Source organism: Danaus plexippus, chromosome 15 (genome assembly GCF_018135715.1).
Source record: "Danaus plexippus chromosome 15, MEX_DaPlex, whole genome shotgun sequence".
In the NCBI taxonomy this organism is placed as follows: Eukaryota; Metazoa; Arthropoda; class Insecta; order Lepidoptera; family Nymphalidae; genus Danaus; species Danaus plexippus.
This window is the reverse complement of record NC_083547.1, coordinates 440703-454819: the sequence shown is the minus strand read 5'-3', so window position 1 is coordinate 454819 and position 14117 is coordinate 440703. Positions and strand designations below refer to the sequence as shown.

General features: G+C 41.5%; 3 protein-coding genes across 3 annotated transcripts; 1 reads left to right on the top strand and 2 right to left on the bottom strand.

The window, feature by feature from the left end:
- Positions 1–81: 81 nt before the first annotated feature.
- Positions 82–3384, top strand: LOC116766110 (golgin subfamily A member 4-like). Its single transcript, XM_061523013.1, has 6 exons — positions 82–296; positions 401–564; positions 773–909; positions 1057–2476; positions 2591–2737; positions 2982–3384. The coding sequence occupies exons 1-6, from the start codon at positions 269–271 to the stop codon at positions 3204–3206; spliced, it is 2121 nt and encodes a 706-aa protein (XP_061378997.1). The 5' UTR covers positions 82–268; the 3' UTR covers positions 3207–3384.
- Positions 3385–3946: 562 nt separating this feature from the next.
- LOC116766238 (neurotactin) lies at positions 3947–8477 on the bottom strand. The gene is given in 8 exon segments (XM_032656029.2): positions 3947–4926; positions 4929–5938; positions 6143–6293; positions 6364–6436; positions 6512–6681; positions 7502–7643; positions 7811–8154; positions 8276–8477. Coding segments are annotated over 7 exon segments (2235 nt in total). The 5' UTR covers positions 8084–8154; positions 8276–8477; the 3' UTR covers positions 3947–4510.
- Positions 8478–9113: 636 nt separating this feature from the next.
- On the bottom strand, positions 9114–13757 carry LOC116766282 (heat shock protein 75 kDa, mitochondrial). Its single transcript, XM_061522877.1, has 13 exons — positions 13467–13757; positions 13249–13396; positions 12989–13150; positions 12469–12704; positions 12293–12402; positions 12154–12227; positions 11784–12060; positions 11592–11661; positions 11021–11168; positions 10675–10802; positions 10392–10579; positions 9568–9799; positions 9114–9362 (listed from the first exon to the last, which is right to left on the bottom strand). Exons 2-13 carry the CDS (start codon positions 13291–13293, stop codon positions 9188–9190), a joined length of 1845 nt encoding a protein of 614 aa, XP_061378861.1. The 5' UTR covers positions 13294–13396; positions 13467–13757; the 3' UTR covers positions 9114–9187.
- Positions 13758–14117: the final 360 nt, after the last annotated feature.

Here is a 14117-nt window from a genome sequence, read left to right as displayed (position 1 = left end):
GAAATGAAGACAGCTGTATATATTATCGATTGCGTAAAAAGGAACGTAACGTAACGGTCGTCGTGCTTCACAATAGGAAACAAAACAAAGCTATTGATATTGAAATGCTCTAGAAAAGGAACTGTATTTCGCGCGCAATTGCGCCAGTGAACAGTGAACTTGAGAGCTATAGCGCATTATAAAAGTTTAACTTACAAAGTTTAACGTTTAAATCTAAACGATTGTTTTATAGAATATTCCTTTTGGAGTTTATTTAAAATATCTTACAATGTTTTCGAAAGCAAAGAGATTTGATGGTAAGTTATAGATTTATATTATTCTCCTTAAATACATTTGCAATATAACAGATGTTTTGTATGATAATATGATTTAATTTTTTCATAACCATTTTTTTTAATAGTAGCGGCCCCAGTTAAAAGCCAATCCAAAATTCAAAACAAAAAAGAACCGGAGAAAAATTGTACCAAAGTTTTACCAAAAATAAAAATTCCGACGAGTTCCAATGAAAATTTGGAGACACAGTCGCAATGCGGCTCAGTACATAGTTCAAAATCATTTAAAACGGTAAGTGGATGAATAATAACGAGAAGTATTACCTTTCTGTTGATTGATTCTAAATTTTTTATATAACGCAGTTTATTCTTATAAGCGTGTTTGTTTTATATTTAATATCTAACTTTGGATTATTATTGTTATTAATAATATATTTAAAAAAGTGTCCGAAGTGTGTCCTCGTTTTTAATTATGTATATACTTTTGCCTTGTGTTTCAGCCAAGACCTGTTAAAACTGTACCTCCTACTAAAGCTACCAGCAGCCTGAAGAAGCCCCTATCACTTCCAAAATGTAATCTAAAAAAAGATATGAACATCAGAGATGATCTCCTCAAGTCTCATGAAGTTGAAATTAGGTAATAATGTAATTGTAGCATTAGGGAAACTATATTATTATTTAACGATACCGAGCGAGTGTAACTAGTACATAACAGTCACATTCTAAAGGAAATATAATTTTAAATCTAAAATATTGTCTTAAATAATTTGTAATGTCTTTTTAGAAATAAAGATTATACCATCAAGGAACACAATAAACAAATCGAGGAACTGAAGTCTGAGATAGCCAAGTTACAAAAAATGTTGAAAACAGTGAACGGCAGCGAAATTGAGAAGTTACATAATAATTTCAGTAAAATTGATCTGAAAGATAAAGCTGACACTGAAAATGACCGTGAGAAGGATGGCTCGACTGTAACTATTAATAATCTAAAGCATCAGATCAGTGTTCTAGAGAAGGAGTGTGAGAAACTGGAACAAGAAGTTAGTAGCAAGCAAGTTGAACTATCCTCACTCGAAGAAATCATCACTATTAGAGACAGCTTGTGTACAGATTTACAGAAGAAGCTTACAGATGTGGAATCATGTCTGGATGAGACCCGACACAGACTCGAAATGGTCAAAGGTCATCACGCTCTGGCCCTCGAAGCCAACGAAAGCATCAGACGCGAGTACAAGGTCGAGTTAGAGACACTCAAAACAAAACTGGAAGAAGAAAAACAGTCCATCATCAATAAATCGAAAGTTGAGCAAGAGAACCTGAAACAGAAGTACAGTGATGTTATTGAAGCTATTAAATACCAAATCGCCACCAAAGACGAACGAATACATGAATTGGAAAGCGACATCATTAAAAAGGAGCAAGAGATGAAAGCTAAGTTAGAACAGGTCGATGAAGCGACTCGCGAGAAACTGAGGCTGTGCGAGATCCAGTACGAGGAACGGACCAGACATCTCCAGGAACATCTCGCGCATCAGCAGGCGGAAATGAAACGGCTAGAAAACGAAATCAAAGAGTTGAGGTACGCCATCACTGTAGGCGAGGAAAAAAATAAATCTTTACAGAGAGATATTCTCAGCATCCAAAACGAAAAGGATGCCGGTGATGCTGAGAAGAAAAACTTACAACAGGAACTAGAAGATCTGAAAGAAGAGAAGAAGAAGAAACAAACCCACCATGAAAATGAGATAAAGAGACTGACCGTGGAAGCAGACAAAGCCGTCAAAGATAAAAATAAATTTGAAATGTCTCTGTCGGTCACAAGGGATATAGTACAGGTCTTGACGATGCGGCTCAGGGAGTCGGACAAGGAGCTGGAGCATCTAGAGAATCAGGTCCAATCCTTGACGAACTCCAAAGAACTGCTCGAATCGGAAGTGGAAACTTTCAAGAACACTCTCAACAACACCGTGCTGGAGTGTAACGAGTACAAAGAGGCTCTCGTCAACATACTCAAGTCGAAAGCAGCTCTGGCCAAAGAACACAACAGGATCATGGAACACAACGTCTCCCTCATCGAGAGCCTGCAGAATGTGGAGAAGGAGGCCTACCGTGAACTGGGTTCCATTAAGAGCGAGCTCATCGAGGACGTGGAGCTGCTGAAGAAGGAATCCAACTCGCAGATCCAACAGCTCAAAGACGAGGTACAAATAGAGTCAAATAAACTACAATCACTACAGAAGCTGAGGATGTCAGTAAAGTAGCTTCATTCATAACCTCACAAGTTATTAATCTATTGTTAATGTTCACGGTGCTAGGTGGAAAACAAGCGCGTGTTGTGCGAGTTGGCCACGGAGCAGGCAGGCCAGGCCGCGGCCGCGGCGGAGAGGTCCCGGGGACTCCTGGCGCGGGCCGCCCACGAGATAGAGAGGCTGGAGGACGAGAACGCGCGGCTACAGAGACAGGTACATACAGCTCATACCACCGACACACTGTACAATTTAGACTTCACAATTTACAACTTCTAAGAGTTACACTTCCTAAGCAATTTAGTTAAGAATTCATCTGAAACCCCCAGGGCTCCGGAATTATTTTATTATTAAATAAATAAATTGGATGTGCCAACACACAACCCCTAAGTTGAAAACCATTTGTTAACTAAATTTAAACAAAATTATCTCATTCCATCACTTTATTGAATGTCTTCAGATCCAAGACCAACAGTCCCTGGTGGTGGAGCTGTCTCTCCTGCGCCAGGAGAACGAGGAGCTGACGCTGTCCCTGGCCAAGCAGAGCTCCATCATAGACAAGATGAAGAAGGAGTCGGCCGCTCCCGGCCAGCCCCGCTCCCCGTCCGTCATGAGGAAGACTCTCAAGCTGGGCAAGGAGAACCTCCAGGCTGCGGTGTCTCCTCTGAGAGAGAGGAACCACTGACTCTCCCCCGCGTCGTCAGACTAATAGATTATGTTGATGTTTGGATTGTAAGTTTTTATTTGAAGGTTTTAATTTATTCTGTCGTTGGGATCGCCTTAGTCATTACCATGTTGTATTTTAATTTATTGTACACTTTATTTGGTCGCTTACATTTTAAATATAACTAACCAAAGCTTTACTGGGTTTTTATTTACTTCGCTTTGCGACTCGTGTGTCCCTCATCTTTTACTACGAATGAAATATATGGGAAATCAGACTTCCCTTGATTTCCGAGATCCGTTAAAAAACTTTGCAATGTATTAGTGACGTTATTAATAAAGTAAAACAACAACATATAACCTACATGTCGACGAGCACTTCCGGTGTGGACAAGCGGCGGGCGGCTCGATAAGGAGTGAGGCGATTTAATGTTATAAAAGAAATCAGGGGTTAATAAAGTATTATACCAAGGGATGCTTCACGCGAAAAGGAGGCGGAGAGGCGGAGAATCGTTCGTTACTTAGGATGGCATTCATTTAGTTCTGCTGGTTGTTGCTCAACCTCAGCTGGCTGACAAAGTTAAGGCTGTATGTCGCCCTCTCGAACCGTTTATAAAACACTACTCAGTGAAGTGACTGTTTCAGAAAACTTGACATGTGCTAGTTAATGTTTGGGTCACATTAAATAGTGAGGTCAAGTTAAAAACAAGCGACACTGGGACAAGCGAGGACAGGAATCGTCTCGACGACGAATAAAACAGATTTCAGCCTCATAAGTTTATTTAAAATACGAAAATAACAAAAGCTAGGTCGACCACTACGATACTAGTCTATGAATGGTGAACGACACACACATGCAGTAAAACTAAGTTCATACAGAGGGAGTACAGAGATATAAATACTGAGATCCTAAGGGGAGGCGCCCGGCGCGGGGCGTGCGCGGGTCAGACGGGGCGCCTCGAGTAAACTATGGTAAAGACGATATCCGCTAGCGGTTCTTTGGATCATCACTGACGACCGCTCCGACCCAGGGAGCCGGGCGTCGCCTTCCGTCACCTTAAGCCTAACAATCACTCTCTCGACTCGTTACGTCGAGTGTATAGTATACCTAAATATAAAACTAATAAAGCTGATGAGACTCCTCCTCCGGCGACCACCGACGGGCGCGGCGGGAGATCGGCGAGATACGGCGGTCTGGGATCAGTCTTGAGATTACGAAATTAATGTTAAGAGACGACGAGCGCGCTCGACGCGAGTATTACAGGACGCGCGCGCAGGAGACGACATCGGGGGGGCTGCGGGAGAAGGACGCGCGAGGCGGCTCCATCAGTCGACGTGCGCGAACCGCGGCACGATGTCCTCCTGTATGAGGCGGTCGCAGGCCGGCAGCCCCGCCAGCGGCCGAGAGTCCTGGCCTATCTCCACCAGCCCGCCCATCCCCGCCGCCGTCTTGCCGTGCCACACGAAGTAGTAGAACAGTTGCTGCATGGCCGCTATGTAGCGCCTCGTCTCCGGTGCGGTCGACTTGAGACTCCCCAGCATGGCTTCCGCGTCCGAGTTCGCCCCGGCCGGACCCGAACCTCGGGCCACGCCGGCCGCCGTCACCACGTACAGCGGAGCGCCGAGCCGCAGCCGCGCCAGGGAGACCAGCGGACACAGGGTGCGCACGGCCGAGGTCAATTCCGCGAGGCCGAGGTAGTTCCTCCCGTATATGTCGAGCAGTGCGCCGGTGAGGTTCCTGTCCCGAGCGCGCTGGCTTCGACCTCTCGCTCCACGAGCTCGGCGGTCCACTCCACGTGCTTGTTCCTGAGCAACTCCGAGTGCGCCGAGTGCTGCGTGGTGCCAAACACCATCGGCTTGAAGAACTTCTCCTTCCCGATGTTCTTGGCCTCCTTCTGCGAGTCCCAGCTCTCGTACGCGTGCGTTCTGAGGTATTCCCCGTCCAGCACGAGCCAGGACCTCTTCGTCTCCCCGGTCCGCGGCAGCGTGTGCGCGTCGCTGCCCAGCCAGGTGTCCGGCGTGGCGGAGATGATCTCCATCGGCTTAGCGTTCCGCAGGCACTCTACGTCGTTACATTTGAGGATGTGTTTGAACTGCTCGTTGTTCTTCTGTGCGCGCTCCAACGGCTCCCCGGGGAAGATGACGGAGGGCGAGGAGAGCCACACGCGGGAGTAGAGCGTATGAGCGCTGCGGACGGTTGTGAGGGCGGCGGTCAGAGTGGCGCCCGCGCGATGCCCCAGCAGCGTCACGGACTGGGGATCGCCTCCGAAATTTTTGATGTTGTACTGGATCCATTGCAAAGCCACCACCAGGTCACTGAGACCGTAGTTGCCGGACGAAGGCGGATACTTCGATTGCGACAGGATATCCAAGGCGAGGAAGCCGAACGCTCCCAGTCTGAAATTCGGTCTGACGAAGACGACTTCGTTCGTCCACGCGTAGGTGGTCGAGGGTTGGGCGGGGCCCACGCCGCCGGCCAAGGTGTTCGCGCCGATCAACACGACCACCGGCAGCGGGGAATCGTATCTCACGTGCGGAGTGACGATGTCCAGCGTTAAGCAGTCTTCTTCGCCGATGACGGTACCATTCTCCAGGAGCTGAATACACGGTGGGCCCTTCTTATGCACGTCCAGGGTACCGTTCCAACACATGGATAAATCGTTTAGTGGTTGTGCATATGTGAACCTTCTCTCACCGACCGGCGGAACGGCGTAGGGAATACTGTAAAATTGGTACACCGCCTTCTCCAAAATTCTGAAAAGTGAACCAATATTAAGTTAGGTTTTCATAAACATTGCATGTTTATGTACAAACTACAGAAAAATGTCATCATTTGGGTGGTAAAGAAGTGGCGAAAGACTTTAAGGGCATTGAATAAAGTAGATTTTTTCAAAAAAAATATTATTCTGCAACAACATAAGCAATGCAGATTTATTACAGCCAATAAGAGACGATTACCCTTCAACGAGGCCGCACGAAGTCTGTGTCGTGATGAAGCGTCCCAGGCGCAGCGGTCTCTCGTTCGGAGGTCCAACTCGAGTTCCTATCACGATGCCCGTGATGATGGCCAACAACACCAGCAAGACCACACCACACACGAGGATGTCATCTGGAATGATATATCTGCATATAGAACACTTCCAGAGCACAAGACGCCAGAACTCGGCTCTGATGCATACCAGCTATAAACCTCTTCTGTCTGATCCTTTCTTTCAGCGGGAGCCTTGTGGCCACTTTGCCTTCCTGATCATCCTGTGACCAAAAAATTACTCCGAACATTAATCTACACAGACATAGACGAACTGAACAGTAAAGATGATTGCACACCACAATATCCAATTTAATATTTTCCATTCCATCGTTGGGCGTGTCAAGTTTATCCTCGAGAGTCTCCATGGAGGCGAGGGCAGCCTCATTGCTTGCCGATTGCTTTTTGAATATCTTTGGGTACACATTGAACACCCCGAAACTTTTTTTATTCCCAGCATTGTCTCCATCTGATAAAGAACAAAAGAAAATCAAGTGTAGATGAATAATATTGATTCAATAACTGAAACTTATAAAATAAGAATTTTCTAGTTTCTATTCTAATAATGTTTCTGCTCTTCTTTTTGAGAATAACATGCCATTGAATATCTTCCCAGATATAGCTATGGCATGAGAAGTGAGTATTTTGTGGAATGTCTTTGATTGGACAAACAAAGAACCGGAATGCTTCCTTATTTGTCCAATCAATGACGGCCAGGCATAAAAAATCTTCATGCTCTTCCACGGATACTGTTTGATGCGGATCACAACATGAAGTTAGTGCAACCAGCATGCATGCATAACACTATGATATAAAACTAAAAAAGCATTTCGTGTCTTCATTTACATTAATAAATATAATTATTCGTAAATAATTTTTATGAATAATATCTTTATAGGGGGTATGGTGTTTAGTGTTATATAAATCCATTTCCACCTTATATAGTTGTACAAAATATGCATTATATACAGAAAAAGATATTTCCTGTTATAAATTCTATCATAAGTAGGCATATATATCAGAATAGGTTCAGTAAATGAAAAGAAATAATATTTAAAGTACAGATATTATAAATATAAATATTTACATCGGCTCACTGGATGTGAACTGGCAAAATTATGACACAAATGTTGTATTGACATAGCTCTGGCGAAATTTACATATTTTTATTTACAAATCTGTAATATGCACAAAGCTCAAACATGCGAAGCCAGGGTCAAAACACTGTATTGTACATAATTGAAATGTTATAAAAAATCTGAGTTGTGAGATAGTAATTAATATATTACCGTTTTCATTGGCAGTCTGATGGAGATACTGGGAAAATGGGCAGGTCCCGAGAAATTGGAACCTCTGTTTGGATTTTGTTTCGTCGTCACTTTTATCATGAGCCTTTTCATTGTCAATATCCTTTTCAATTGCTTCCTCGTCCTAGTTAAAAAAAAAAGTTAACATTAAACACGCAGCTAATTAAAAAGTTAATAGAACAAGTTATTAAGTTATTTAAATTCAGAGCGACTACTTGTTTCTAGCGTAACGAACGATGCCAACTGAAATATAGGACGATTGGATTGAGTACAATAACATATTATACGAGCCTTAGACTTTTCTCTGTCAGAGTTCCTTGTGAAGAATCCTGGCATTTTGATAGCGCCGATAGGTATAAACTTTGGTTTAACTTCACGCCCCTGCTCGGTGATGTCGCCGCAGAGGGCAGCTTTTACCGGCCCACCGTCATTTCTAAGCTCGACATCGGCTTCGGTGGCTTCGCTTTCTTTTAACATTATCTCTTTTTCTTCTGCTTCAATCTGCTGTTTATCTAAAGTCTTACTGTCCTCACTGTCCACTTTATTTATATCGGCCGTACTCATGGTCGCTTCTTAGGGAGTGTCGTTTTTTTAACATTGAAAACAATAAATGAAGAAGATTTATATCAAACCAACTGAAATAAATATTATACGAAAACATTACTTTCCTTCATAAAAACACTAATTCTTTTGTTTGAACTCGATTTTATAAAAAATATATTTTTATATTAAACAACAAAAGATACTACGACATACCTGCTTTAAAATGATCTTGTATACTTTAATAAATAAAAATGGTCTTAAACATTCTCAATTAACCGTCCGATGGTTTTTCCGTTAAGGCGTTACTTCTCTTTTCAGTCACCCGTGAGCCGAGCCGGCTACTTATTTTACCGTCAACGGCCGCCGTTGCGGTCGATTACAACTTCCTACGCTATTTCAAGGATGCAGCGCACAATGCAAACACACAGACTATAAAATGGAAGCTTAATAATGATGCCATGTATAAAAATTGTAAAACAAAAAACGCACATAGTGCTACGAAAAAATTGTATTAATGAAATCTGAATACTGATATAAATACTCCTGTTGATTTTTTTATTAAAGAGCTCTAAAATTTAATTAGTTAAATAATTGTAACTGATTAAAGAACTTATATTACATTATTAAAGAATGGGATCCATTCAAAGGCAAATAATGCTAAGAACCACTTACCTTTGGATAACACGGTATAAAACTCCGAATGATCAAAATAAGAGATATTAACTATCATTGGTTCATTACAAGTTTGGGAGAGCATAATATCCAATAAATGCACCGTCTTGTTGGATTACTGATTATAAAATCCAATAAGCAATCTGCCGTTGTTGAAGGATTGTTTTGTTTGTCCGTGGATAGTTCACAGCATTGAGGACGGAATTTTTTGCTTATTACAAGGTGACAAGTAAATTAAAAAAAAAAAATCGCACGCACATATAATTTTTGAAGTATTAAACAATCTGTGTGCATAAATTTTAAAATAATGTTAACCAAGAAAACATGTATATTTTTAAATAACAGCATAGATTATGTTATAAAAATAAATTAAACACCATTTTTGTAAATAACTATATTTATTAATTATATAATATTTGTAAAACAGTCAACGTAGCTTCGTGTAAAGATCATTCAGTGTTTTTCCAAAGCTTTTATTAAGAGCTCGTTGATGTCCGTGACCAGGGTGCGCGCGTCCATCATGAGGCCGGCCGTCACCATGGCGTTGGAGAACAGCTGTTTGGAGATCATACTCGCCAACTCCTTGTCGCTGGAGATCAGTTTGTGTAATTTTCTGATGATGGGATGTCTGAAATTCAATATGGTTATTGAAATAATAAATCAGACCATAAATAAAAATTCTCGTTACCGGGGATGCCATATACAAAAATAATTTCATCCGTCGGAAGTTTTGAGTATCAGTATTATTTATTGCATAAATGAGTCCGCTCTTTAAGCGTGAGGTGTAACTTTCAGATGGCCATGGTGGTGATTGGCGAGGTTGTGGTACTGACTTGGCGTTAATCTCGAGCTGCGGCCGGAGCAGCGCGAATCTGTTGTCCTCGCTGAGGTTCTGCGCCTGTGTCCGTATGAAGTGCCTGGCCGCGGCCATCTCCGGCACGATGATCACACACGGATGCGTGTCCAGCCTTCTCGTCGTCCGCACCTCGAACACTTTGCCCACGAGATTCGTCTTCAGGAACGATATGAGGTCGTTCACCTGGCTTTGCTCTAGTTCCCCGCTGCCTGTATTTATAATGTTGATTTTAGATGCTAGGTATAATTGTATGTAATCCAGATTAGTTGCTCACACATCATCAACAAGTGATCCATTGATTATTTCTTTCATCGCTTTCAACATCACCGCATAGTTATAGATATAATGGGGAAATATTCTCAAGGACATCGAGAGGAAATCAGCTCAGACGATGACAACTATTGCCAAAAAACTTGTGATAGATATGGAGTGCTTATTAAATCTAAAACAATAAAATTTGTTTAGTCGAGAGTTCGAGGTGAAGCCTCGCGTGTCGTCCCTAATCATAAGGACTGACGTAGACTAGGACACATTTGAGAACGGATGGCAACAAATGATGGAATTTGATTAGGGGAGGAGAAACTCAGGGCAGTTTCGACACTATCACCAGGCTGCACTCCACCAGACGCGGTTCACACACGACCTGATGATGAGCAATAGAAGTTAGGAAATCAACAAAGGACGCTCTGGATAACAGCTAGCCCGGGACAATGTTGTTCGCAGTCCATCAGTTAAAATACAGGTTGTTTAAGAACTTTTTTCTCTGAGGGTAGTGATTTTTATTTCTGAGGAGATCGTCACCTATGATGGTGTCGGTGCCGTCTGCGGGATCCTTCTGCATGTCGTTCTCGACGGACACGAGCGGCCTGCCGCCGAACTCCTTCAGCTCCAGCAGCACCAGCTCGTCGTACATTTCGTAACAGAACAGGACCTCGACGTCTCTCTTCTTCAGTGACTCGTAGTACGGAGAAGACTGCGCCAGCTCTCGGCTGAAAGCGTCAATGAATTTAGCACATCGCATTATCAGCAAAATTCTACTTAAAAGAATCTGTCCCTGTCCCTGTCTGTCTTATTGGCCACATACCTGGGCGCTGCCAAGTAGTATATATTCCTCTGGTCGTTGTTCTGCCGCTTGTTGTAGTCGGCCAGCGACGTCCTGACGCCGTTCTCCAGTTTTGATGACTCGAAACGCAGCAGCTTAGCTATTTCCTCCTACAAAATAAAATTCTGACATTATTTTTCGTCATATTATGCTGAATCGCCAATAGATAGGACCATATCGTAACCCGTGGCGCTGAATGTCTCGTTAAAATAACCAGTAAGGTCGCGTTTGATTGTTAGTTACAGGAGTTCGCACCAGCGGCACCTGCTGGTGGCCTTAGGGTCATGGTGAGACCGGGAGCTTATAGATACAGTATATATAGGAGTACCTTCTCCAGGGGATTCTGGCTGGTGACGATGCCCTCCTTGAAGAACAGCGAGTAATCCCGATAGAACGCTTCGTAGCCGACCGGCTCCTTGTTGGCCATGTCCGCCATGAACTTCAGGAAACGGTTCGTCAGCACGGTTCGTAACTTCCTGGGAACAGGCGATCATCATGTCTTATATTAACATACAAAAACAGCCGTATATTTCTATTTCACTTCCGTGTATTTGTTATTTAAATTTTCTGATATCTTTGCAGTTCACAGAAAGCAGACAATATTATCTTGTCTCCCAATGAAGACGCTATTAATACGTGAGTTTGTTATAGATTTGATTGTCACCAGAGAGAGTTGGTGACGTTAAGGGAGCTTCGAGGGGTGGAGCTGTTAGAGGAAGACTTTAAGACAAGAGAGCGTATTATAACATAGTAAGGAGGGGATTAACAAGAGAACTATTTGAGCGGTGTTTGGAATATCTCTATCCTGGAGAAGTCTTTGAGGAGTACGGGGGGGGGGGTTAGAGGAAGCAAAGATATATGTGGTAATATTCTTGCCATTCAAATATAAGAGTACGTACGCTATTAAAGCACTGTTCTGCAATAATTCTCTACTCAGGTTCAGCGGAATGTCCTCCGAGTCCACGACGCCTGAAATGAGTGGTAAATAAGTAAAAATATCCATACTAGCAAAATACGTTCAGTCGCAAGCTGGTATGAGATACGCATCTACGTCTCGTTGAGTGTAGTGTGCTACAATGTTTCCGACCAACCTTTAACAAATCTCAGCCACTTCGGCAGTATGTTCTCCGCCTTGCTCTTGATCAAGATCTTTCTGGAGTACAGAGCGACTCCGACGTCCGAGTCCCGGGAGAGTTCGAACAGGCCCGGCTTGCCCTCGGGCACATAGAGTATGGATCGGATACTGAGAGGTGCATCCGCCTTGTAGTGAAGTGTGAAGCGTGGCTTGTCGTAAGAGTTGCCAATAAACCTGTAGAACTCTATGTGCTGCTCCGATGTCACCTCTTTGGGTTCCATCAGCCACAGCGGCTGAGACAAATAATTTACCACAGTTACGTATTACATTTAGTCTACAGACTCTTGAAAGAGAAGTATCAGGAAACAATATTATATATGACACACCTTAATAGAGTTAATTTGTTCATTGTTCAGTTTAATGGGGCTGCCGATGAAATTGCTGTATTTCATTATGATATCTGAAACATTTTATACTGTTACCCAATGCTTGGTTACTATATATGTGCTCTTGGATCTAACTCACTCTTGACAGTATCATCATCGGCAAACTCCCTACAATCAGTCTTCAAATGTACGATAATCTTGGTGCCGATGTCCACTCCATCTACCTCTTGTATTTCATATGACCCCGACCTGTACAAAAGTCACTATATGCTAATGACCAAAACTACCAAATATTAACTGATAAATTTTGCTCACCCATCGGAACTCCATTTGTATCCTTTGGAGCCAGCGATACTGCTTCTAGTGAACACTTCTATTTTATCGGCGACCATGAAAGCAGAATAGAATCCCACACCAAACTGGCCAATGATGGAGCTCGCTTGTTCCGAGCCCTGCTTCTTCACCTCCTCTATGAAGGACTTGGACCCCGACCGAGCTATTGTTCCCAAGTTTTGTATTAATTCCTCCTTTGTCATGCCAATACCAGAATCCTGTAAAATCAATTTTTATTGATGTATTCGATTCAATTTATGTATTTTCAGATCATATTGTGGTTTATGCTTCTGGTCGCTTGTTTTAATTCTTGTAGTACCAAAAATAACAACATAGTTTGAGATGGTCTTTAATAGTTCTGCCACATATATTTTGTTTTGGGTTCCATCTACTCATTTCCTACATAATTGTTTGTTTTTTGAAGTGTTAATAAGAAATTAATATAAAATATTCGCTGACAGTGTGAAAAACTAGCTATCTGTAGATCAGACATGAGGGTTACCTGGAATATAAGTTGTCTATTCTGTTTGTCTGTGGTCAATGTTATTTCGAGGGCTCTGTCTAAGCCATCCAGTTTCGGCGAGTCTGGAGATGAACTAACACTTAAGTAACGAAACTTTTCAAGAGCATCACTGGCATTTGAAATGAGTTCTCTGATAAATACCTGTAATAAGACAAAATTTTATTTAATTTACAATATTTCTATTAATAGGGCAGATTTTAACTAAAAATTATATCAACTTATTAAATTTATGAGCTTACTTCTTTATCTGAATATAAAGATCTAGCCACAATATCCAACAGCATTCTAGTTTCAGCTTGAAATTCTTTCTTTTCTATATATCATTACTCGATTCCACTGGCTTCTGGTCAGATACTGTACTGTAGTGCAAGGCTACATTGAATCTTTCTAGAAATTAATAAATAATATCGTTATCGTTATTTAAGAGCGTAAACAAGCCAACAATAAATTTACTCACCGAAATTATTAGCAGGAACAGATGCGCGATATATTAAATTGGATTGAGTCTTGGAATGATAAATAATCCTAGACAGAAGTCTAGAAGACCCCCCTAACCGGGATCGAAGAGCTGACATTGTATAATGTAAATAAAGATAATTTATATTATTCAACAACTGTTTCTTTCTCAATTTGTCCTTCAGTAATTTTATAGGTACAAGTTAAATATAATATTGTATAATTATTATTCGATTTTAATTTTATTCAATCTTTTAGGTTACCAAAGTCTCAATTCAAACTCAAGTGACAGTGTTATCTTGACATTGAAATGTATTTCTATAATTCCATTTTAATAATAAAAATATTTTAATAAGACGATAATAACATCAAGAAGGCCACATATTAAACAATTTATTTTTCTTCTTTATAGTAATATAGGTTCTTTTTTTGAAATGGTAATTATACAATAGATACAATTTCTGTGATTCAAGATTAAAATATTAAAAAGAGAAACAAATATAATTTTAAATCCAATTTATATTACTTAATAAGGAAATACTTATATATAATAATTGATTATTACTTTATAATCACCGATTATAAACAGATGTATAACAAAATGTTAATGGTCTGATTCCAATTCTCATTCAACAAAATAAAATATCTATGA